Source organism: Pseudophryne corroboree, chromosome 2 (genome assembly GCF_028390025.1).
Source record: "Pseudophryne corroboree isolate aPseCor3 chromosome 2, aPseCor3.hap2, whole genome shotgun sequence".
In the NCBI taxonomy this organism is placed as follows: Eukaryota; Metazoa; Chordata; class Amphibia; order Anura; family Myobatrachidae; genus Pseudophryne; species Pseudophryne corroboree.
The window spans coordinates 625,327,080-625,350,164 of record NC_086445.1 but is presented as its reverse complement, the minus strand read 5'-3'; the positions used below and the strand labels follow the sequence as shown (position 1 = coordinate 625,350,164).

Genomic DNA, 23,085 nt, shown 5'->3' with positions numbered 1-23,085 from the left:
ACTGTCAGTTTGCTGCCATTGTGCGTTGTGTGTCCCGTTAGCGCACTGAATTCCAACCACTGAATAAGGCCCTTTATGTCCTGTTGATTGAGTATTAATATTTAAACTCTGATAAATTAGATAACGTCTATAAATTATAAGGGTGACCCTGACAAAAAGGCTGGTATGGCCTTGAAATATAGGTTTTCATTACACAATTTACATTTAACATCTTACACTATTTGCACTCTGAATGGCATTTATTTTGGGACTGTTATTACTTCTTTAACAAGGACTGGGAGCAGTTGGAAGAATACTGTGAGACTACAGTGATTGCCGGCATATTTGGATTTTGTATATATTTCACTTATAGATATTGCAAGCAGGTCTCTATTGTCTCTGTAAACACTGTGGTCAGTTTTTGAACAACATGAACTGTGCTGAAATAACTGAATAATGCTCAGACATTAAAGTAAAACACATTTTGATCAGTGATAACCAGACATTCTATAGCAGCTCTGCTAAAAAAATGACCCTTGGAGGCGCAGGGTTAATTACTGCTGTGAGTCCGGGAAGCAGCTGGAGGGCACAGTGCGGGCCTCTCCTGTGTGTCCCTCATGGGTCTCCTGCGGCGGCGTGTCTGTTAAATGAAGTGCCGGTTCGTGAGCCAATCAGAGCTCGCGGACCGGCAGCCAATCAGGAGCCCCAGCTACCGGTCCGTAAGCACTGATTGGCTCATGAACCGGCACTTCATTTGACTGACATGCCGCTGGAGACACAGAACGGACACAGCCAGGAGAGGCGTGCGCTGTGCCCTCCGGCTCCTTCTCGCACAGCAGTGAGGAAGGGAGTGTACCTGCCACTGGGAGGGCATATTTGGCACTGGGTCGGCATATTTGACACTGGGGGCATATGTGTAGCTGGCACTGGGGGGGGGGGCATATGGGGCACTGGGGGCATGTGTTTCTGGCACTATGGGGGCATATTTTTAACTGGCACTGTGGGGGAATATCTGGCACTGGGGGCATATGTGGCACTAGGAGCACAGCCCTAGCAACAAGCATTACCCCCTGGTAACAAGCACAACACCCAGCTCATGAAATCCCTGGCAACAAGCATTACTCCCTAGCAACGAGCATGACACCCAATGCATGAAACCCCTGGCAACGAATATTACCCCCTGGCAACGAGCTTGACAACCAGCACATGATACCCCTGGCAACAAGCATAACACCTAGCGCATGAAACCCCTGGCAACGAGCATGACACCCTGAGCATGAAAACACCTGGCACCGTGCATGGAACCAAGAGCATGAAACCCCTGGCAATGAGCAGGTAATTTAAAAGTAATTAGAAGCCTTACTGTAGGGCTTAATGTGTAATGGGCATTGCGGTGTGTGGCATAATGTATCACGGACATTGCGTTGTGTGTCATAATGTGTCACAGGCAATACGGTGTGTGGTATACTATATCACGGGCATTGTGGTATGTGCTATAATGTTTCAGGGGCATCGCAGTGTGTAGCATGATGCATAACGGGCATTGCGATGCGTGGCATAATGTGTCACAGGCATTACGGTGTGGCATATTGTGTAATGGGCATTATTGTGTGTGGCATAATGTCTAAGGGCCATTGCAGTATGTGGAATAATGTATACTGGGCATTACTATAAGGAGGAAAAATGACAAATAATGTAAGGGTCGTGAATCAGGATCATTTTTTTTCCTGTGGTGGCCAACGACTGGGCGTGCAGGTTGCATAACTGGTGTATAAGGATGTCTCCAGAGAATGTTTAATGTTTTGGCTATGATCTTTTCAGTATCTCATGAAAAACAAGAGCAATTAATCAGTAAAGTTAGTCTGATTTTGAAAGATTTTATTATTTTCTAAATTATTTCGAATATATCTAATATGTACTTACTTTGTGTTATTGCCATGACTCCAGAAATTGGGGCCATAATTAAGTTCTGCGATTGTTGGGAATTGTGGTGAACTGACTGTGACAAACTGTGAATATTTGTCAAGGTACTCACTGGTGGTAGTCCGCCCCCTGAAACAGAGATCTGGAAAGAAGGAGAAAGTGTTTAATGCAATACACAAACATGGCAATCACTGAAATTACTTGAGATGAAATAAGAATATTTCTAAGAAATCGAGAAACATTTAAAAAAAAACACATAGAACAAAACACATCATTTTAAGGGATAACAGATAATTAAGAAATTAAAGTAAGATAAAGTATAAATAATTAGCCTTATTTAGAGTTAGGTTGCAAATCAAGCCATATGGGGCACACTGAAAACAATGTGCTTTAAGTGGGAAGGCTTAATTAATTATACCCCTTTCCACTAGCTTTTAAAACACGGGTACATGCGCGGGGGCGCGCATTTACCCATGTTTTTCCCTAGTGGAAAAGGGTCCCCCTGCAAATTCCCAGATCAAGTGATCCGGGAATCCTACCCGAGTAGCTTGCCGGTTTGAACACGTGTTCAACCCGGTAAGCTGTGTAGTGTAAACGGAAGCCGTGTCGAGGCGACACGGCTCCCGTTCACAATGAATGGAAGGGCGGCGCTGGGAGATCATGTGATCTCCCAGTGCAGCTCCTGCCGCATCAGCAGCAGCGTCACCAACCCGGCAACGTGCCGGGTTGTGAGCGCTGTTGGAAAGGGGGCTGTAGCACGGGTCGCAGCCGTGTCAGGCGACACAGCTGCGACCCGTGCTACAGAGGTGGAAAAGGGGTATTAGCTGTATTGAGGCTGAAGCTCCCCTCCCTCTTAAACACTCCCATCTCCACCTGCAACTCCGTTTTTAGTCTTCCAAAACCTTATGGAAAACACTATCGTGCACCATGCACAACAAAATTAAATAGGGAGGGAACCCAGTGTCCCCCAGATGGACTCAAAGGACTTGAATTCATGGTGAGTACAAAATCTTGTTTCCTATTTCGTCCTATCTAGGCAACACTGGGAACAATGTGACCTCCCAAAGCAAGCCTGATAGGGAGGCCTACGCTGCAGCAACACCATGCGTAAAACTTTGCTTCCATAACTGGCGTCTTTAGATGCAAAACATTTGTAAAGGTGTGCATAGAGTTCCAGGTAGCCAGCCTGCACAACTGCTCAATAGAGGCACCCTATCAACTGCTCACAGCTGTCATAGAATGCGTTGATAGGATCCGGAATCGGCTATCCCACAGACAAAAAGCCAGTCTAATAGTAAATTTAATTCACTAAGCAAAGGACTGTTGGAAAGCTGTCCAGCCTCACTTGTGAGAGCCAAACAAAACTAAAAGACTATCTGTCTTGCAAAATGAACAGGTCTGCTCCACATAAATGTGCAATGCCTTAACAACATCCAAGTGGTATATGGAAGAATTCATATAAAAAGAATTTGACTGCCGAAATGCCAAAACAATCTGCTGATTGATAAGAAAAATAGAATTTTAATACCTACCGGTAAATCCTTTTCTCCTAGTCCGTAGAGTTTGCTGGGGTCCACTTCAGTACCATGGGGGTACGGTTCCGCACCCCCAGTTCCGCAGGAGCCATGGCACTTTAAGACTTTTCAAGGGTGTGAACTGGCTCCTCCCTCTATGCCCCTTCTCCAGACCTCAGTTATTGGAACTGTGCCCAGGTAGATGGACATTTCGAGGAAAGGCAGACTAGATGGGCCAAGTGGTTCTAATAAGCAGATAAGAACCACTTGGCCCATCTAGTCTGCCCCTTTTTTTTATCCTTTAGGTAATCTCAACCCTTTTTGAACCTTAATTCTTTGTAAGGATATTCATATGCCTATCCCAAGCATGTTTAAATTGCTCTACAGTCTTAGCCTCTACCACCTCTGATGGGAGACTATTCCACTTATCCACTACCCTTTCTGTGAAGTAATTTTTCCTTAAATTTCCCCTGAACCTCCCCCCCTCCAGTTTCAGTGTATGTCCTCGAGTTCTAATATTTCTCTTCCTTTGAAGAATGTTTCCCTCCTGAACTTTGTTAAGACCCTTGATATATTTAAAAGTTTCTATCATGTCCCCCCTTTCCCTTCTCTCCTCCAAACTATACTTATATACTAATGGTGAGATTCATACCAGCTCACACCTCAACCATGCCACACAACATGGCATTCAACATGACACACGCCAACAGGCATGAACCATTTACAGCAACATGCTGAAAACAAATAAAACACAACTTGTGTAACTATAAAGAACAAACTGCAGGTGAAGTACGCACTGGGTCGGGTGCCCAGCATCCTCTACGGACTAGGAGAAAAGGATTTACCGGTAGGTATTAAAATCCTATTTTCTCATACGTCCTAGAGGATGCTGGGGTCCACTTCAGTACCATGGGGTTATACCAAAGCTCCAGTACGGGCGGGAGAGTGCGGATGACCCTGCAGTACCGATTGACCGAACTTGAGGTCCTCTTCGGCCAAGGTGTCAAACTTACAAAATTTAGCAAATGTGTTTGACCCTGACCAAGTAGCTGCTCTGCAAAGTTGTAAAGCCGAGCCGCCCAGGATGAGCCCACTTTCCTAGTAGAATGGGTCTTCACCGACTTTGGTACCGGCAAGCCTGCCGTAGAATGAGCGTGCTGAATTGTCCCTCTGATCCAGCGCGCAATAGTCTGCTTAGAAGCAGGACACCCAATTTTGCTGGGAGCATACAGGACAAACAGAGCCTCTGTTTTCCGTAATCGAGCTGTTCTTGCGACATAAATCTTCAAAGCTCTAACCACATCTAGAGACTGTGACTCAGTGAAAGTGTCAGTAGCTACTGGCACCACAATAGGTTGGTTTATGTGGAAGGACGAAACCACCTTTGGAAGAAATTGTTGACGAGTTCTTAACTCTGCCCTATCTTCATGGAAGATCAGGTAAGGGCTCTTGTGAGACAAGGCCCCCAACTCAGACACCCGCCTTGCGGATGCCAAGGCCAAAAGCTTCACCACTTTCCAAGTGAGAAACTTCAATTCTATCTCCTGCAGAGGTTCAAACCAATCTGATTGAAGGAACTGCAACACCACATTAAGGTCCCATGGTGCCACTGGAGGCACAAATGGAGGCTGGATGTGCAGAACCCCTTTCACGAACGTCTGAACTTCTGGAAAGGAGGCCAATTGTTTTTGAAAGAAAACTGATAAGGCCGAAATCTGGACTTTGATTGACCCCAATCTAAGGCCCGCATCCACACCAGCCTGCAGAAAATGGAGAAAACGTCCCAACTCAAACTCTTTCATAGGAGCCTTCTTGGATTCACACCAAGACACATATTTTCTCCAAATACGGTGGTAATGTTTAGACGTTACTATTTCCTGGCCTGAATAAGAGTGGGGATGACTTCCTTGGGAATACCCTTTTGGGCTAGGATCCGACGCTCAACAGCCATGCCATCAAACGTAGCCACGGTAAGTCTTGATACACACATGGCCCCTGCTGTAGTAGGTCCTCTCGAGGAGGAAGAGTCCAAGGATCTTCTATGAGCAACTCCTGAAGATCTGTATACCAAGCCTTCCTTGGCCAGTCTGGGCAATCAAGATTGCTCAAACTCTTGTTCTTATTATTATTTTGAGAACTTTTGGAATCAGTGGAAGTGGAGGGAAAACATATACCGACCGAAACACCCACTGGGTCACCAGTGCATCCACTGCTATTGTTTGAGGGTCTCTCGACCTGGAACAGTATCTCTGAAGCTTCTTGTTTAGACGAGATGCCACCATGTCTACTTGAGGAACTCCCCAAAGACTTGTCACCTCTACGAAGACTTCTTGGTGGAGGCCCCACTCTCCTGGATGGAGATCGTGTCTGCTGAGGAAGTCTTCTTTCCAGTTATCCACTCCCGGAATGAAAATTGCTGACAGAGCTCTAACATGTCTTTCTGCCCAGAGGAGAATCCTTGTCACCTCTGCCATTGCGCTCTGCTTTTCGTTCCGCCTTGCCTGTTTATGTACGCGACTGCTGTTACATTGTCCGACTGGATCTGCACGGGATCTTGAAGAAGATGTACCGCTTGTAGAAGGCCGTTGTAAATGGCTCTCAATTCCAGAACGTTTATGTGAAGGCAGGCTTCCTGACTTGACCATTTTCCTTTGAAGCTTTCCCCCTGTGTGACATCTCCCCAGCCTCGGAGACTTGCATCCGTGGTTATTAGGACCCAGTCGTGAATCCCAAACCTGCATCCCTCTAGTAGGTGAGAAATGTGTAGCCACCACAGGAGCGAAATCCTGGCTTTGGGGGACAGGATTATTTTCCGGTGCATGTGTAGGTGGGATCCGGACCACTTGTCCAACAGGTCCCACTGGAATACTCTGGCATGAAATCGCCCAAACTGTATGACCTCGTAGGCCGCTACCATTTTCCCCAACAACCGAATGCATTGATGGATCGACACGCTTGTTGGTTTCAATATTTGTTTGACCATTTTCTGGATTTCCAGAGCCTTTAGCCATCACTTTCTTGATTGAAGATCTGTCTTCTAAGACTCACCTGTCTTCTGACTTCTGGCTCTGTGAGGGGGTGACGGCATGCTGTGGGAGTGAGCATCTAGGCACGGCTAGCGTTCAGTTCCCTTCAGGAGCTAATGGTGTCCTGTCAGCCAGAAGCAGAGCCATGAAACTCTTTAGGAAGTTGGTTCCTACTTCTGCCCCCTCAGTCCCACGAAGCAGTCCCATGAAACTGTTGCCAGCAGTTCTCCCTGAAAATAAAAAACCTAACATAAGTCTTTTCAGAGAAACTCAGTAGAGCTCCTCTGGAGTGCATCCAGTCTGCCTGGGCACATTTCTAAAACTGAGGTCTGGAGGAGGGGCATAGAGGGAGGAGCCAGTTCACACCCTTGAAAAGTCTTAAAGTACCCATGGCTCCTGCGGAACCGTCTATACCCCCATGGTACTGAATTGGACCCCAGTATCCTCTAGGACGTATGAGAAACTCCAAATATTCTTCAGCTGAAATTACAGACTTGTACCCCAAATACCTCTATCAGGGGGAATAAGTAAAAATGGAGATTTACAAGAGAGATCCACATGCTCACAGACTCCTTTTAGAGGCTATATCTAACAAAATTAAACAACTTTCCACATAAGCCACCTTACATCTAGTGCGTGAAGAAGTTTGAAAAACAACTTGCTGTAACACCTCCAAAACTAGATTCGGATCACATGGTAGAACTGGCCGAATGTAGGGAAGCTGAATCCTACAAACCACCTGCATAAAAAGTCTCCACAATGTCACAGTTCAACCCTATGAGATTGAACGAAAGAAGCCATCTGGTTTTTAAACCAGAAAAGTAGAGCCCCAACCTTTCTTGTCCATAATAGGATCCTGGACTCCCACATAATCTGGGGAGTTCTCGTCCAATTCTGAATAGTCAATCCAAACCTAAACTAAAGTTTCCTCATTGTCCTGAAAAATAATCTAGAAAGATGGCTCCATGACCAATTTGGCCCTTCTTAGAGCATGTTGTCACAGAAAGTTCAAACCAAACGCATGAAGACGAATCAGACAATGGCTGTGCCCACCTCCCCCGCACACACACACTTATGCACACACGCACACACACAGCTACATATGCACACACACACACACACACACACCCACATATGCACACGCACAGCAACACAAATAGCCACATACAAAGACAGCCACATATACACGCAGTCACATATAAACACACATAGACATAGCCACATACAGAGCCGGCCTTAGGCATAGGCAAACTAGGCAAATGCCCAGGGCATTTGGTATGCTTAGGGGCACCAGCAGCTTCTGCTGATTAAAATGATATGCGGCATGCATATATTTTGTGTGTGACTCCGGCTGTATCTGCATACGAAATGCTACGTTGCAGTGTATTCCTGGAAATCACTGTAATGTAGCATTTCATATGCAGATACAGCCTCAGTCAAACACAGAATATAGGCAAGCTGCATATCATTTTAATCAGCAGAAGCTGCTTGTGCACCCTAGCCACATAGTAATGCACATAAGTAGCATTTTCATAAACAAAGGCGCCCGGCGTTAGCAGAGCTGCCAGCTGACTCATGACAGGCATCTCCTGCAGAACTAGTGGCGGTTCTAGGGGGCACCAGCCAAAATCTTGCCTAGGGCATCATATTGGTTAGGGCCGGCTCTGGCCACATATACACACAGCCACACAAAGAGTCACATATACACACCATGGCCACATACTAATATAGCCACATATGCAGACAGCCACATATACACACAGTCACATATACACAGACACACAGCCACATATGTACAGACAGCCACATATACACATACATACAAACATAGTCACATATAGGCAATCACATATAGACAGATAGCATCCTCATCTATAGCATGAGCTGTTGCAAGGGTGGGTGGGGCGGCGGGAGGGAGGGAGCTGGCGGGCTTCAGAAGACAAGCAGCAGAGGGGTCAGGAGGTGGGATCATTGTCTAATACTACTGGTAAACCCCACCTCCTTCCAGCAACTGAAAGTCTATGATGATGCTGGTGTGCACTGCCACTGCAGCGCTGTTTGTTCATACACATGGCTGGCACACAGAGCCTGGAGGGAGCTCACAAGGATCAATGGAGGAGGTCAGGGTGCCCCCTTCAGAGCTGGTGCCTGGCGGCAACCGACTCCATAGTCTCCAGTACTTCCGCCACTGGAAGCAACCAATTTATAGAATTAAAAGCTTGAGAGAATGACTTCTCATTATTAATGGCCAACCTTTTCTTCTACCATATTACCCTGATCCATAGGAATAGGTGACCCCTCAGCTAACAATGGCTGAGCACTGGGTGGAGTAGAAACACTTAACCTCTTTCTGACAGGCAAATTTGAAATGGCCTTTGCCCAGACAGGTGTCTCTTCTAAAGCTAGCAGACCCTCAGACAGCTTCCCGGGATGGGGTTCTAAACCACTTGCCTGGCATGGTTGAGTTGTTTGTGACCATATCAGGTAGTGCGTTATTTCATCTGGTCGCAAGCGATGCAATCAGTCAGATACACAGAGTGGTCAGCTGCTGGAAGATAATCTTTTACAAGCCACCACTCAGAGAGAAACCTCCCAGCCACAGAGGAAAATATAACTAAACAACCCCACCCCAGCCCCCCCAGTGTGTACCTGGCGGCTGCTCAGATGAGCAGCCACTGCAGAAATAAAAGTTATGGTGTGTACACACGGTGAGATCCTTGTTATGCCCGATTTTCACTTTGCGATTTCCCCTGTACTCCCCGGAACCCAGTACCACCGATTTTGACTAACTTTTCTTGAGATATGGACTATGTGTGCTTACGATTTTGGCTTATGTGAGATTTTGGCTTATGTGAGATGTAATTGACATGTGAGATGAACTGGATCACAGGTTCTCAAACTCAGTCCTCATGACCCCACACATATTTTGCAGGTCACCTCACATAATCATAAGTGAAATAATTAGCTCCACCTGTGGACCTTTTAAAATGTGTCAGTGAGTAATTAATACACCTGTGCACTTGCTGGGTTACCTGCAAAACATGCACTGTGTGGGGTCCTGAGGACCGAGTTTGAGAACCACTGAACTAGATAGTACACCGATCTAGCTGGGATTGACTTGCCTGCACAATCTATCTTTTCTTGCGATACCGACCTGGCGGGACCGTGCATCGGGATCGAATCAGGATCGCAAGTGGCATAACACCTTGCGATTTGCACTAACTTTTCTTACGATTTTGACTATATAGTCATCTCACCATGTGATTTCCAATGTTTTCCAATGTTCCGATGGTGATGGTCAAAAGTTTTATTTTTTTAATAAAATTATTTTGGATAAGTTTAAAAACATGTTTTTCACCTAATTCACTCATACAAAAATGACAAATTCTGAGTGTTTTTAAACAAATCATTAGCTTAGTGGGAAGGTGCGGTAATTTGGGACCCAAGCCCACCCGTGGGTGTTTTGGAATGGGCTGTGGCCATATAGCTACTGATGATGTATCCCTGTTCCGTGGGCACACTGAAGGGTAGATTTACTAAGATGGGAGTTGTATTTAAGATGGGATGTTGCCCATAGCAACCAATCAGATTCCAGGTATTATCTACTAGAAGGTGCTAGATAAATTAGATGTAGAATCTGATTGGTTGCTATGGGCAACATCCCATCTTAGTAAATTTACCCCTGAGTCTCATAAGGGGGCTGAGATGCCCTGGGAAAAATACTAACTAAAACAAATGGCAAGAAACAAAGTAAAGCCTCCTAACATCTCTGTGACTCTCCTGAAGACACAAAATTAAAAAACTAAGTTGCAGGTGGAGATGGGAGGGTTTAACCACTTAACTGACGATTTATTTCCCCAAAAAACGCTCAGAAATTGTCATTTTTTAAATTAGTCAGTTAGGTGAAGAATGTGTATTTAACATCATCTAAATCGATTTCAGTTAACATATTTTTTTTTATATTTGATTCCCCCCCCAACATCGGAACATCAGTCATGACCATCGGAACATCGCGACCATCGTGGCTTTTCATTTGAAAGCCGGGACAGCTTCCAGTTACACAGGAGGGGGGGGGGGGGGGGGGGGGGGCGGCGTTAATTTACACCTCCTATTGTCTGCAGCCGCTGGAAGGGGGTCCTGCCATGCTGACCAATCAGCAGTGATCGGCAGCACAGCAATCAGTAGGGGAGAGTGCAGGGAAGCAGAGGGTCCCTCTGACAGCAGCAGCGGTGGGAAGTTTCTCTTCCCTGCCACTGTAAACACTGTTTATCTGACTGGTCGCATCCTGTGCGACCAGGTCAGATAAAGCACTTGCTGGTATGTCATCTGATGCGACCATGCCAGGTAAGTGGTTAAAAGGGAAGAAAGCTTCAGCCTCAATAGAATTAACTAATTAGTGCCTACTCATCAGCCTTACCACTTAAACCCCTTATTTCTAGTGTCCCTCAGATAGTACAAATGAGGAACAGCCATTTAACAATGATAAATAACAAAAATATTTTTTTTACTTGTATTATTGGTAGGTGCAGTGCAATGCACTGTCACTGTCACATTGCACCAGCATTAGTTGTGCATGGTGCCTGGAACAGCACCCTGCAGCCTGTACACCTGCTAGGAGCGTCCTTTGGACACTGCTCTTTTTAAAAGTCCTGGCGGCTGACATTATGACAGCACATGTGCAGGGAGCTGGTCCGGCATACAGCATAAATTCTGCCTATGTGTGATCTGGCTAGCCGGCACACACATGAGCAGTGGAACTGAAAGCTTGCACTTGGACTTTCAGTTCATTCTACTTGTTGAATATAAAAATACAAAGAAATTATGAAAAACAGAAAAAATATTGTGATATTATTCCCATGAAAATATGCTTTATTTCAATAATAGAACAATTTTTTTATTGAATTTTGTCTGCTATTATCAACATGAGATGGTGATAACAGAAAAGGAATTGTGTCTTATACCTCTGCAATGCTTTGATCAACAGACTTTGCATATGGAAGCTTTCACTGGCAAGTACCGGCAAATCTTTTCTCAAGTGGAACCTACCATCAACAGTAGTTACTGTTCCTGCTGATAATTTATTTATTTATTTATTTATTAACAGTTTCTTATATAGCGCAGCAAATTCCGTTGCGCTTTACAATTAGAAATAACAATAACAAATAATGCCTTTTCTTAGATCGGTAGAAGCTCTATTCCAGCAAATGAAGCCCTTAGGCTGGCCACACAGAGAGGTATGTGTGCGGCCGATGCGACAGAGCGTCCTCCCGCATCACTGATAATTTGAACATGCAGAAAGATCAGCAATGCGGGCGCACGACCTCACAGGTGTGCGCAATGGATGACATCATGCCCACAAACGGAATGGTATAGCTGATACAGTATATTGTTCCAATTCGGCAGATCGGCAGCTATATCGTGCTGTGCGTGGGGATCTTTCTGCCGGGTACACACGGTGCGTTTCAGGCTACAGCCAATATTGACTATATGACCTGCCCGGAGGCATGATCCTCCTATATAGTCAATATTGGCCTGCCTGCACAGTCTATTTTTCCTTGCAATGCCAATCCCACGTGCCTGTGCATCGGCATCGCAAGGTGTTTCCGCCTGGTGCAATATGCACAATGTTTTCTACCAATATGGACTATATAGTCCATCTCGGTAGTTAACAGTGGCGGATCCTACCTATGGGCTGCAGGACTGCAGCCCCCCCAGTAAAGTCCACCACTGCAGGGTGTAAGCCAGTTGCAGTCTATCTGCACTGGCTACACAGTGACTGGCAGTGATGACTTCTATTAGAGGTCCTACCTGCCAGTCAAGCCCGGTATAGGCAATTCCATTGGGAGGTGTTTCCTCCCTCCGGGAATGCCAGACTGTGCTGCGTTCCCCAGTGATCGGCGCATGCGCAGTCAAGTGGATGCTTGACTGCGCATGCGCTAACCCCAGCTTCTATGGACTGAAGCAGGTACAGTCCACAGCTGCCAGGGGGTTGCGCATGCGCAGTCAAGCCGCTGCTTGACCGCACATGCACAATTCCAGGACTTAGCTGGCAGCGGCTCACTCCTCTCCCAGAACCCGTCCAGTGGCAGCAGCGGCGCTCTCATCTCCCGGGACCTGGCCAGTGGCAGCCACCCTCCTCCTTAAAGGTAGGCCCCTTTAGACTAGTAACAACAATTGTTCTCCGTTCCCTCTCTCTGCGTAACTTTGGCAGGCTCCCTGTCATGTTCATCTCATCAGTGATATAATCAAATCGGGTGTGGATCATCAAATCAACAGTGTCTAGGTCGACAATGTTTAGGTCGACCACTATAGGTCGACAGTCACTAGATCGACAGGGTCTAAAGGTCGACAGGGTTTCTAGGTCGACATGTGCTAGGTCGACAGGTCAAAAGGTCGACATGAGTTTTTCATGTGTGTTTTTTGTGTCGTTTTCTCCGTACAGTGACCGGGAAGCCCAATTAGTGCACCGTGTCCCCTGCTTTGGGCAAGGTGCCTTACTCCGCTACCGCTTAGCTCAGCACAGATTACCATTCTAATCGTAGTCCACGTGGATCGTTAAGTATGAAAAAGTTCAAAATAAAGAAAACATTTTGAAAAACGTATGTCGACCTTTTGACCTGTCGACCTAGCACATGTCGACCTAGAAACCCTGTCGACCTAGTGACTGTCGACCTATAGTGGTCGACCTAGACAGTGTCGATCTTCAGACCGGATCCCAATCAAATCATACATGTCTTTTAAAGTTCTTGTTTTAACAAAATTGTTTTCACTTAATAAGGTGTTAAACCCTGACTAGATTTATTATCTCACTGGTGGTGAAGCTGACATCTCTGTATTGACTAATGACACAAAAAGATGTGTTGAATAAAGAAGCCAATGACTGGAAAAGAAAAAGGGAAAGTAATTTACTATCAGTGAAAAGAATCTGACCTGTCTATACCTAGCCTACCCCTTTAAAGAGAATGCTTTAGGAGAGCCAGGTTTATCAATGTGTATGTCATCTGCAAGGAAAAACAAACACTGTTCCACCCACTTTTCTACTTTGTAAGGTATTTAATCAATAAAAAGTGAACAGCTCTTTGTTACATTTATTGGTCAGCTTCAAAAAGGCCTTAAAGTGGGTCAGAGTACTGCTTTTTAGTGCAAACTGAGCATTCAAGATTTTTAGTGTACAATGCTTCTTTGTTTACTTCTGACCCTGTGAGAACCTAAAAAAAAGAATACTGTGTATTTTGCTTGCTTGTCTCTCTTATCTTATCAGCGCTGCAGCTACAATAGGCCAGGTGTACTCACCAATTTACCATCAGGTGAAAGCATGTTATGGCCAGGATCCAAGCTCACTGGAGAGACTTGCTGGAGCACTGACTGGCTGGTCAACATGGCATTGTTACCATGGTGATTAATGGTAGATGAAGTGACCTCACTGTTTCCTTGTTGACTGTATCTTACTCCTGCAAAATAATATATACAGATAGTGAGTACTTGCTATATAACATTTAAAAATGTATATTTATACAGATTAGGCTATAAATGAGCAGTGCATATACAGTATAACATGTCTGAATATTTATTTATAAACCTATATACTGTACATGCTATTGTTAACAGTAAACAGACATGCATACCCTCCAACATTTTACACATAAAAAGCGGTACAAATGAGAAAAGGGGGCGTGGCCACGGTAAAGGGAGCATTGCCACACCCCTTTTCCTATACTTTCAAATGGAAGTTTGGAGAGCCAAAAATCGGTACAGACCATAAAAAAAAGGTAATGTACATATTAAAAAGGTACAGTTGGAGGGTATGGACATGATAGGCCTCAACTTTAGAGTATACTAATACAGATGAGCGAAGATTAAAGGTTACAGTAGTAGGTTTCTGTTTCCTGTTTACCAAAGTACTGCAACAGTACCAATATGTACCTCCGTATAGGTCATTACTATGACTATAGCACCCTGTAATGTGTGCATAATAGAGACAAAACAGTGCTGAGACCACGTAGTTCACACAAAATTACAGTGAAAGACAACAAAAAGAGATATTATAAATCATTTTCCCCAGGTTTGCAGGTGTCTTACCCATAGTTTACATACTGTACACTAAGTGATGTTTCTAAATGTGTCCCAGTGATATAGGACTTGAGAATGATACTTTCAGATATTTTATATCTATATTTGTTCACAATACTAGCAATGCTGAATGTAAGAGGCTTGTATCATGTACTGTAGATTTGACACCACAATCTTCTTTTAGCAATTTCACACAAACTTGACATTCGGGATCTTGGAAAAGTGCTGGGCATTCCAGTCACAAGGAGATGGTCCATCTTATGGGCGTGCTATGGGAGTGTTGTGGATGTGTAAATGAAGGGTTTGTACTCGGACACTCAATCATAGGCCATACTCATATCTGCCATAGGGCTGATGCATGTTTTGATGGTGCTGCCAATGTTGGCATATAAAGAAGATGCACCAGGTGGTATAACAGTGGCTACGCTGAAAGTGAGTGTCTCAGTCCTTGCACATTTATATGCACGGATGTACAGCAGGGAAAGACTTTGTAGTGTAATTTGCATAATGTCATAGATGAGCGAACACCAAAAGACATAGCCACTCCAGCATCTGTGTCCTATGTCTGTCAGTACGTAGCCTCCTACTTTCTCCCATTCACCTTTTCACTGTTACCCCACAGGATCAATTCCTAAAATCATCTATGCACCTATGTACATATTGATGACCTGATTGACTACAAGTTGTTTAGGTCAAACAGGTTCCAATGTATAGGTCGGCAGCGTCTAGGTCAACAACCAGTGGGTCGACCCCATATGGTCAACATACATTAGGACGACAGGGTCAAAAGGTTGACAGGTTTAAGGTAGACAGTGCTTAAGATCGACAGCTACAAAAGGTCAACTTGCTCAAAAGGTCGATATGACACTGGTCGCCACAAGTTTTTTGTGTTTTTTTCATGTTTTTACAACTCTTGCTTGATTTACTATCATGTGGACAATGATAGGGAAAGTAACCTGTGGCGAGTGCAGTGAGCCACCTTGCCTGAAGTGTGGCGAGCGAAACAAGCCCACGATAGTACATTTCCACTAATGTGCATAGATATGGTTAAACAAAAAAGTCATACCCCCAAAAAATAAAAAAACATGCATCAACCTTTTTTGTGCCAGCCATTTTCATGTTGACCTTTTGACCCTGTCAACCTTTTGAATCCTGTTGACCTTAGCCACTGTATACCTTTTACCTGTCGATCTTTTGACCGAATGCATGTCGACCAAATGGGGTTGACCTAATGACTGTCTATCTATACCAGTCATGGCTAACCTTGACACTCCAGCTGTTGTTGTACTACACATCCCAGCATACCCTGCATCAGTTTTAGCAAGGCCAAATAGCAAAACTGTAGCAGCTCATGCTGGTATGTGTAGTTCAACAACAGCTGGAGTGTCAAGGTTAGCCATCACTGATCTATACAGTGTAGATTTCTATACCACACCTAACCAAACCAGGGTAGACACAGATGCACAGGAGATGCACTCTCACTTGTCTAACGCCCTGTAAAATAGGATATTCAAGGTGCACATAATGGCTGGTGACCTGATTCAGGATGCTGGTGTCAGTATTCCGAGTAGTGCCGGTTTTCTGACTGCCGGCATTCCAAACGCCCTTCTGAGTATAAATTAATTATTGCCGTAAAAAAATTGTTCTACATTTTTTTGTTATTTAGCACATTATTCAGTGATTATCTAACTGGGAAAGCAAAGCTTATTTATCTGCTTAAAAATAGTCTTCTAAAAAATAAGCAAACCAGCAAAGAGCCCCACTTTCTAAGTGTAAACATTAATTAACCCAAGCAATGTTACATACACATTCTTCTGCTGTATTTCATACACATTCTTCTGCTGTATTTTTAACCTCATGCATAGTTGCATAGTTATTAAGCTTGAAAAAGGCAAGTCCAGAGTTCAAGCTTTCTTGTATTACCCCACTGTTGATCAAGAAACCCAAACACAACCACAATGATAATCATTTCAAATTCATTGCACAGGGGAAAATGTTTTTTTTTAGAATAATCAAATTACTCTATGGAACAGAAATTCTTCTTCTTAAATGTTCACTGTGTTATAATCACAGGAATGTCACTGATACTTAGCTGGCAACAAAGCAAAGAAAATCAAGTAACTTTGCACCTGGGCAAAACCATGTTGACATACCTACTCTCATAGAACCCGCGGGAAACACACAATTTTTCGGGTAGTCTCCTGCACCCCGGAAGATTGGGTGCCCAATCCCAGTGAAGCGGGCAGGATGGGTAGGTAATGCCATCATTAGCGTGTATGGAGGGTGTGTGTGTGTGTGTGTGTGTGTGTGTGTGTGTGTGTGTGTGTGTGTGTGTGTGTGTGTGCGAAATTACACAAATAGCTCCAACGCCTTCACATTAACCCATGAACTGAGGCAATTTGCCGCTGTGTGGGTGGTGCATAATGATGCAAGTACCCAGCCCCGCCCCCCCAAACTTTCCAGCTGCAGTTCCTCTCTGGGCTTCTCCAGGAGAGGACAATTTAAAGGTCGGTAAGTATGATGTGGCACTGCAGGCGGGGCAGATTTAAAAAGTGCTGATTTAGATTTCGGAGGGGGACGTCAAAACCTAAATGTAAATTGTAGTGTTGAAAGCTATTCAGTATTTGAAGACTACATGCAATAGCAGCCAGTATTTACCATGCATGCAAAAATAATTTAATTGCATCCCATGGTTTGTCCAGGTGCAAAGCCCCAATGTGTCTCTGTATATATGCTGTTCTATTAATAAAAAAATTACCTCAAAATATTCCTTTATGTGTTGCTGTTATTTCTGGTTCTGTCTGCTTGTTAGTACAACCTGTGCAATACTAATATGTGTTTACATACACCACATCACTAGCAGTTTCTACTCTTATTTGATATCACTGGCCTGTATTTTTACTGATTAAACAAAGTGTTTGCAGTATCCTTATACCCTGGTATTGTATACCAGTGGTTCTCAACCTCGGTCCTCAAGTACCCTCAACAGTTCATGTTTTCCAGGTCACCTAGCAGTTGAACAGGTGTATTTATTACTCACTGACACATTATAAAAGACCCACAGGTGGAGCAAATTATTTCACTTGCAATCCTGTGAGGAGACCTGGAAAACATGAACTGTTGGGTGTACTTGAGGACCGCGGTTGAGAACCACTGCTGTATACCATCTTCAATGGTTTTTAACCATCTGTAATTAACCATCAAAGGTGAGACCATGCATTAGAGGGGACCAGTACTCACCATCGGGCTGCCACCAATGTTTACCATCGAAGGTCTCTAATCCATTGTTAAACATTAACAATTGCCGTCAGACCATGGAAGTTTGCTATCCCCCACTCATAACATAACTGATTTGCATTGTTTTTTGTTTACTGAAGTAGACAACCTGTGATGATCTCCTATAACTAAACAATGGGCCTAATTTAAAGCTGTGCACAATACTGATGTTAACATTGGCATATGTGTTACACAGAGTATAAGCACAAAGATGTTGTTGTGATCGAGATGCACAGTATCAGAAATGTATTGGAATGGATGGTTACTGGGAGGTGTGCCGTGGGTGTGGCGCTGGACTGCTCCCATAGAAGGCCACACTCAAACTGAGAAACTTCACCTTCCATACAGCTGGTTCACGTTTCGATGATATGACCGATGGAATGTCTAAAGATCACCAATCATTAGTACAGCTCCTATGGATGCTAACAGTGGGCGTTTCAGTCCTTGCACTTTCGGATACATATATGTACACCAGGTAAGCTCCAGCATAATACTACATTTATCTGCAGTATGTTTTAGCTGACATTAAAGGGCCCAGAAATCCTCTAAATTGCATTGTACCAAATTGCTATTTTGCTGTGTGATAGTCAAGTGGCTTCAGCTGAAAATGGAAACAGAAGCCAGAAGAAACAGGAAGAGAAGAAATGCATGTTGTTGGCTAAGTATAATCCTTACCAACTTGCTTCTAGACATTCCACTAGTGGGAGGTATTACCTAGGTGGGTAAACCCTCATTAAAGTAAAATACTGCCATGGCTCACTGTCTAAAGCTGGCATGCACAGGGCAATATCATAACCAATAATAGGTACTGTAATTGAGTTTGGTCCTGAAACAGCCATGATGCAATGAGATCTTTACCGGTCATGGTGAAAAAATGCATTTGGATGATTGTTATCTTCATACTTGTACAGTACAGTACTGGCCACAGTACTAGGTTGCATTGAAGCCAGGAGTGATCTCACCTCTGAACTAAAGTGCAGAACAGCTGGATCCCAGGCAAAACACCTACTAGTGTGTCGGCAGTGAACAATGACCAGCAAGTGGCAGGATCATCCCACCACCATGACATTTCTAAAATCCATGCCAATGTTTCATAGTCATCTTCTATATAATATAAATTTGATAAACCAGTTTAAAAATGTCCTGTGTTGGCAATATTGCAGAGCTTGGGTTGTAGCCCAGTTCTGTGGTGGTATGGACACGAGTGGAATCATGGCCCCATCTGGCGCTCTATAAACTTACATTAGGCAATGGGTTAGTCATCACAAACCTCTAGACCTCTTTGTATGATATTAAGTAGCATTTTAGCTAATATGATGACAGATTGCCGGAGGATGTGTGCATAATGATATAAACATTGTTCATATAAATGTCTGTAATAGTAACATTCTTAAACAGGTACAGAGTATTACTGAATTCTTTATTAGGCACAGAAGGCAATATATGTTGTTATTATTAATGTTCTGCAGGAACATTATTACAGGTTTAAAAATAATTGTTCATATACTGTAAGTTCTAACACTATTCCAGTAGAGCAGCACTGCCAAGGGTCCACAAAGTGTGCACCTGATATGTTATCACAGGATATGTTTCAAAATGTTATGCACTCCAGTGCCTGCAGGAATGTACTGGTGTTTGAACTGTTATGCAAAACAAATGGACTTACAGACAGACTGGGGAATATGACATAACGTACACAGAAGGTGATAGGGTAACAAAATACACACAAAGTGAACAGAGAAGCCCAGAGGCTAAGGAACTGGGTATCTCCCTTGTATTAGAACTGCTCAGATGGGAAAAGCAAGATGTTGTGTTTTAATACGTAGAGAACCCGAAATGCTGTTGCTAAGGGCAACAGCAAAACCCTAAAGGGTTACCAACGGGTGTGGCAGTAAACTCCTTGGTCAGAGATGGAATGATAGACACAAGGAGAGTCTCCACAATCCTAATTCTCACTTGCAGTGCACAGGTTCAGTGTTATGCACACCAGTGCCTGCAGGAAAGTACTGGTGTTTGAACTGTTATGCAAAACAAATGGACTTACAGACAGACTGGGGAATATGACATAACGTACACAGAAGGTGATAGGGTAACAAAATACACACAAAGTGAACAGAGAAGCCCAGAGGCTAAGGAACTGGGTATCTCCCTTGTATTAGAACTGCTCAGATGGGAAAAGCAAGATGTTGTGTTTTAATACGTAGAGAACCCGAAATGCTGTTGCTAAGGGCAACAGCAAAACCCTAAAGGGTTACCAACGGGTGTGGCAGTAAACTCCTTGGTCAGAGATGGAATGATAGACACAAGGAGAGTCTCCACAATCCTAATTCTCACTTGCAGTGCACAGGTTCAGCTTACTGCCACTAAACTGACCCCTGACACCTAGCAAAGTGAGACAGGATTAGACAGGCAAGTCTTAGAATACAGCCGCAAACTTGCTAAGTTCACAGAGTAGTAACAGAACCCCAGCAAGCTAAACGACTGACTCCAGTCTTACTGCTAGGTCTGGATTGGCAGAGTGTAATACCAAATCCCCAGGCCTATTTGCAGTAAGCAACAAACAAATACAAAGCTACACAGTACTGGCTAACTTTCAGAAACTGACTAACCAACAAAGATTCAGCAGCATCTGCTTACCCTGAGAAGAGGCCTTATAAAGCAGGTGCTGTCCACGCCCCACTCAGACCTCACAGACTGTGAGCACAAAAACCAGCACCGGATCCCCTGCCATGCACAGAGCCTATAACCACTGCACAGCAAAAGACCCGAACCGGAGTATCAGCTGCGCTCAGGTCACTCCGCTAGCACTTGTCTCCCGGTTGCCATGACGACGTGGCAGCACAGGGCAGGAGACCCTAACAGTACCCCCCCTCTGACGAGGGGTCAAAGAACCCCTACCACCGGGTTTATCGGGGAACTGCGAGAAGAAAGAGCGTATCAGTCTGGGGGCATGAAGATCACAACTGCGCACCCACGACCGCTCCTCCGGGCCATACCCCTTCCAGTGCACCAAAAATGACAGCCGACCCCGAACCACCTTGGAGTCAAGAATCCTTTCAACAACAAACTCCCTCTGGCCACGTATCAGAAGAGGGGAAGGTCTTCCACTGGAAGAAGGATTACTAATCGCCCGTTTTAAAAGGGAACAATGAAATGTTTTATTGATACCCAAAGAACGGGGCAGATCTAACTGAAATGCCACCGGATTGATAACCCTGGTGATCTTATAAGGGCCGATGAACCGGGGGCCTAACTTATGAGATGGCTGTCTCAACTTCAAATTCTTGGTAGACAACCAGACGAAGTCTCCTAATTTGAAGCTGCAGGGTCTTTTCCGCTTATCAAAAACCCTTTTGGTCACTAATGACACAGACACAAGGGCTTTCTTCACTTTCCGCCAAATACCTCTAAGGACCGAAACCACAGAGGAACCACCAGGCGTGGAGTCCAGGGGGTCAAAAGAATTGGCCTTAGGATGATGCCCATACACACAAAGGAAGGGAGAGATCCCTGTAGCAGAGTGAGCCGCGTTGTTATAGGCAAACTCCGCCATGGACAGATGAGCAACCCAGTCAGTCTGACACTTGGAGACATAACACCTGAGGAACTGCTCCAAGGACTGGTTCACCCTTTCAGTCTGCCCATTAGACTGCGGATGGTAGCCCGACGACAAGCTGACAGAAATCTGGAGATCGGAACAAAATGCCCTCCAGAATTTGGCCACAAACTGGGATCCGCGGTCAGAGACCACATCAAGTGGCAACCCGTGGAGACGCACAACATGCAGCATAAATAATTCAGACAGGCGTCTGGCCGATGGCAGCCCAACCAGTGGAACGAAGTGCGCCATCTTCGAAAACCTGTCAACGACAACCCAGATGGCTGTCATCCCCGAGGATTTGGGCAAGTCCACCACAAAATCCATTGAAATGTGGGTCCATGGCTTAGATGGGATAGAGAGTGGATGTAATGGGCCAACAGGAACCCCTCTAGGAGTCTTATTTCGGGCACAGATGTCACATGCCCGAACCCACTGATCCACATCCTTAGCCACCGAGGGCCACCACACCGCCCTAGATAGCAACTCCCGAGTTCTGGCAATACCCGGGTGACCTGCAGACTTCTTGGCATGGAATTCCAGGAACACTCGCTGTCTTAACCTAGGAGGCACAAACAAAAGACCTACCGGAAGGTCTGGAGGAGCCTGCTCCTGTGCTCTAAGGACTAATGATAAGAGGTCCTGGGTAATGCCCACTTTAATACATGATGGGGAAACAATGGGCAACGGCTCCTCGGTGGTCTCCTGGATTGGAGCAAAACTCCACGAGAGCGCATCAGCCTTGATGTTTTTTGACCCAGGGCGATATGTTATCAAAAAATTAAAGCGAGCAAAAAACAAAGCCCATCGTGCCTGCCTGGCATTGAGACGCTTCGCTGACTCTAAATATGCCAGATTCTTATGGTCAGTGAGAATTGAGACCACAAACTTAGCCCCCTCAAGCCAGTGTCTCCACTCCTCGAGTGCATCCTTAATAGCCAATAATTCCCGGTTACCCACGTCATAATTCATCTCGGCAGGCGAAAATTTACGGGAAAAGTAAGCACAGGGATGAAGGCGATTATCAGACACTCCCATCTGATAAAGCACTGCCCCAATACCCATCTCAGAGGCATCCACCTCCACCACAAAAGGACGCTCTGGATCTGGGTGTCGCAGCACCTTGGCCGAAACAAATGCCCTTTTGAGACGGGCAAAAGCCGCTTTAGCCTCACAAGACCAGTGAGCAACATCCGCCCCTTTCTTAGTGAGTGCCACCAAGGGCGCCACTATAGACGAAAATCCAGCGATAAATCGTCTATAAAAATTCGCAAAGCCCAGGAAACGCTGAAGCGCCTTCAAACTAGTGGGCTGCACCCAATCCAGGACTGCCTGTACCTTGGAACCCTCCATTTGGAAACCTTCTGGGGAGATAATATATGCTAGAAATGCGATTTGCTGAACTTCAAATTCACACTTCTCCAGCTTCGCCCCAAGCCGGTGGTCTCTGAGTTTCTGGAGGACTAAGCGTACATGCTTCCGATGTTCCTCCAGGGAATGGGAGAAGATTAGGATGTCATCTAAGTATACAACTAAGAATCTATCCAAATATTCCCTGAGCACATCATTCATGAAATCCTGGAAGACTGCCGGGGCATTACAGAGCCCAAAAGGCATCACCAAATATTCATAATGCCCTGAGTGGGTATTAAAGGCAGTCTTCCATTCATCCCCCTCTCTTATTCGGATTAGATTGTAC

General features: G+C 44.9%; 1 protein-coding gene across 1 annotated transcript in view; it reads right to left on the bottom strand.

The window, feature by feature from the left end:
* The window catches only part of HNF1B (HNF1 homeobox B), a 155,120-nt gene that overhangs the window by 12,158 nt on the left and 119,877 nt on the right, over window positions 1–23,085 (bottom strand). Inside the window, exons 5-6 of the mRNA XM_063954842.1 lie at window positions 13,736–13,893; window positions 1,903–2,044 (exon numbers count right to left, since the gene is read on the bottom strand). Of these exons, the coding sequence (XP_063810912.1) occupies window positions 1,903–2,044; window positions 13,736–13,893 (300 nt within the window). The remainder of the gene's footprint in view (window positions 1–1,902; window positions 2,045–13,735; window positions 13,894–23,085) is intronic.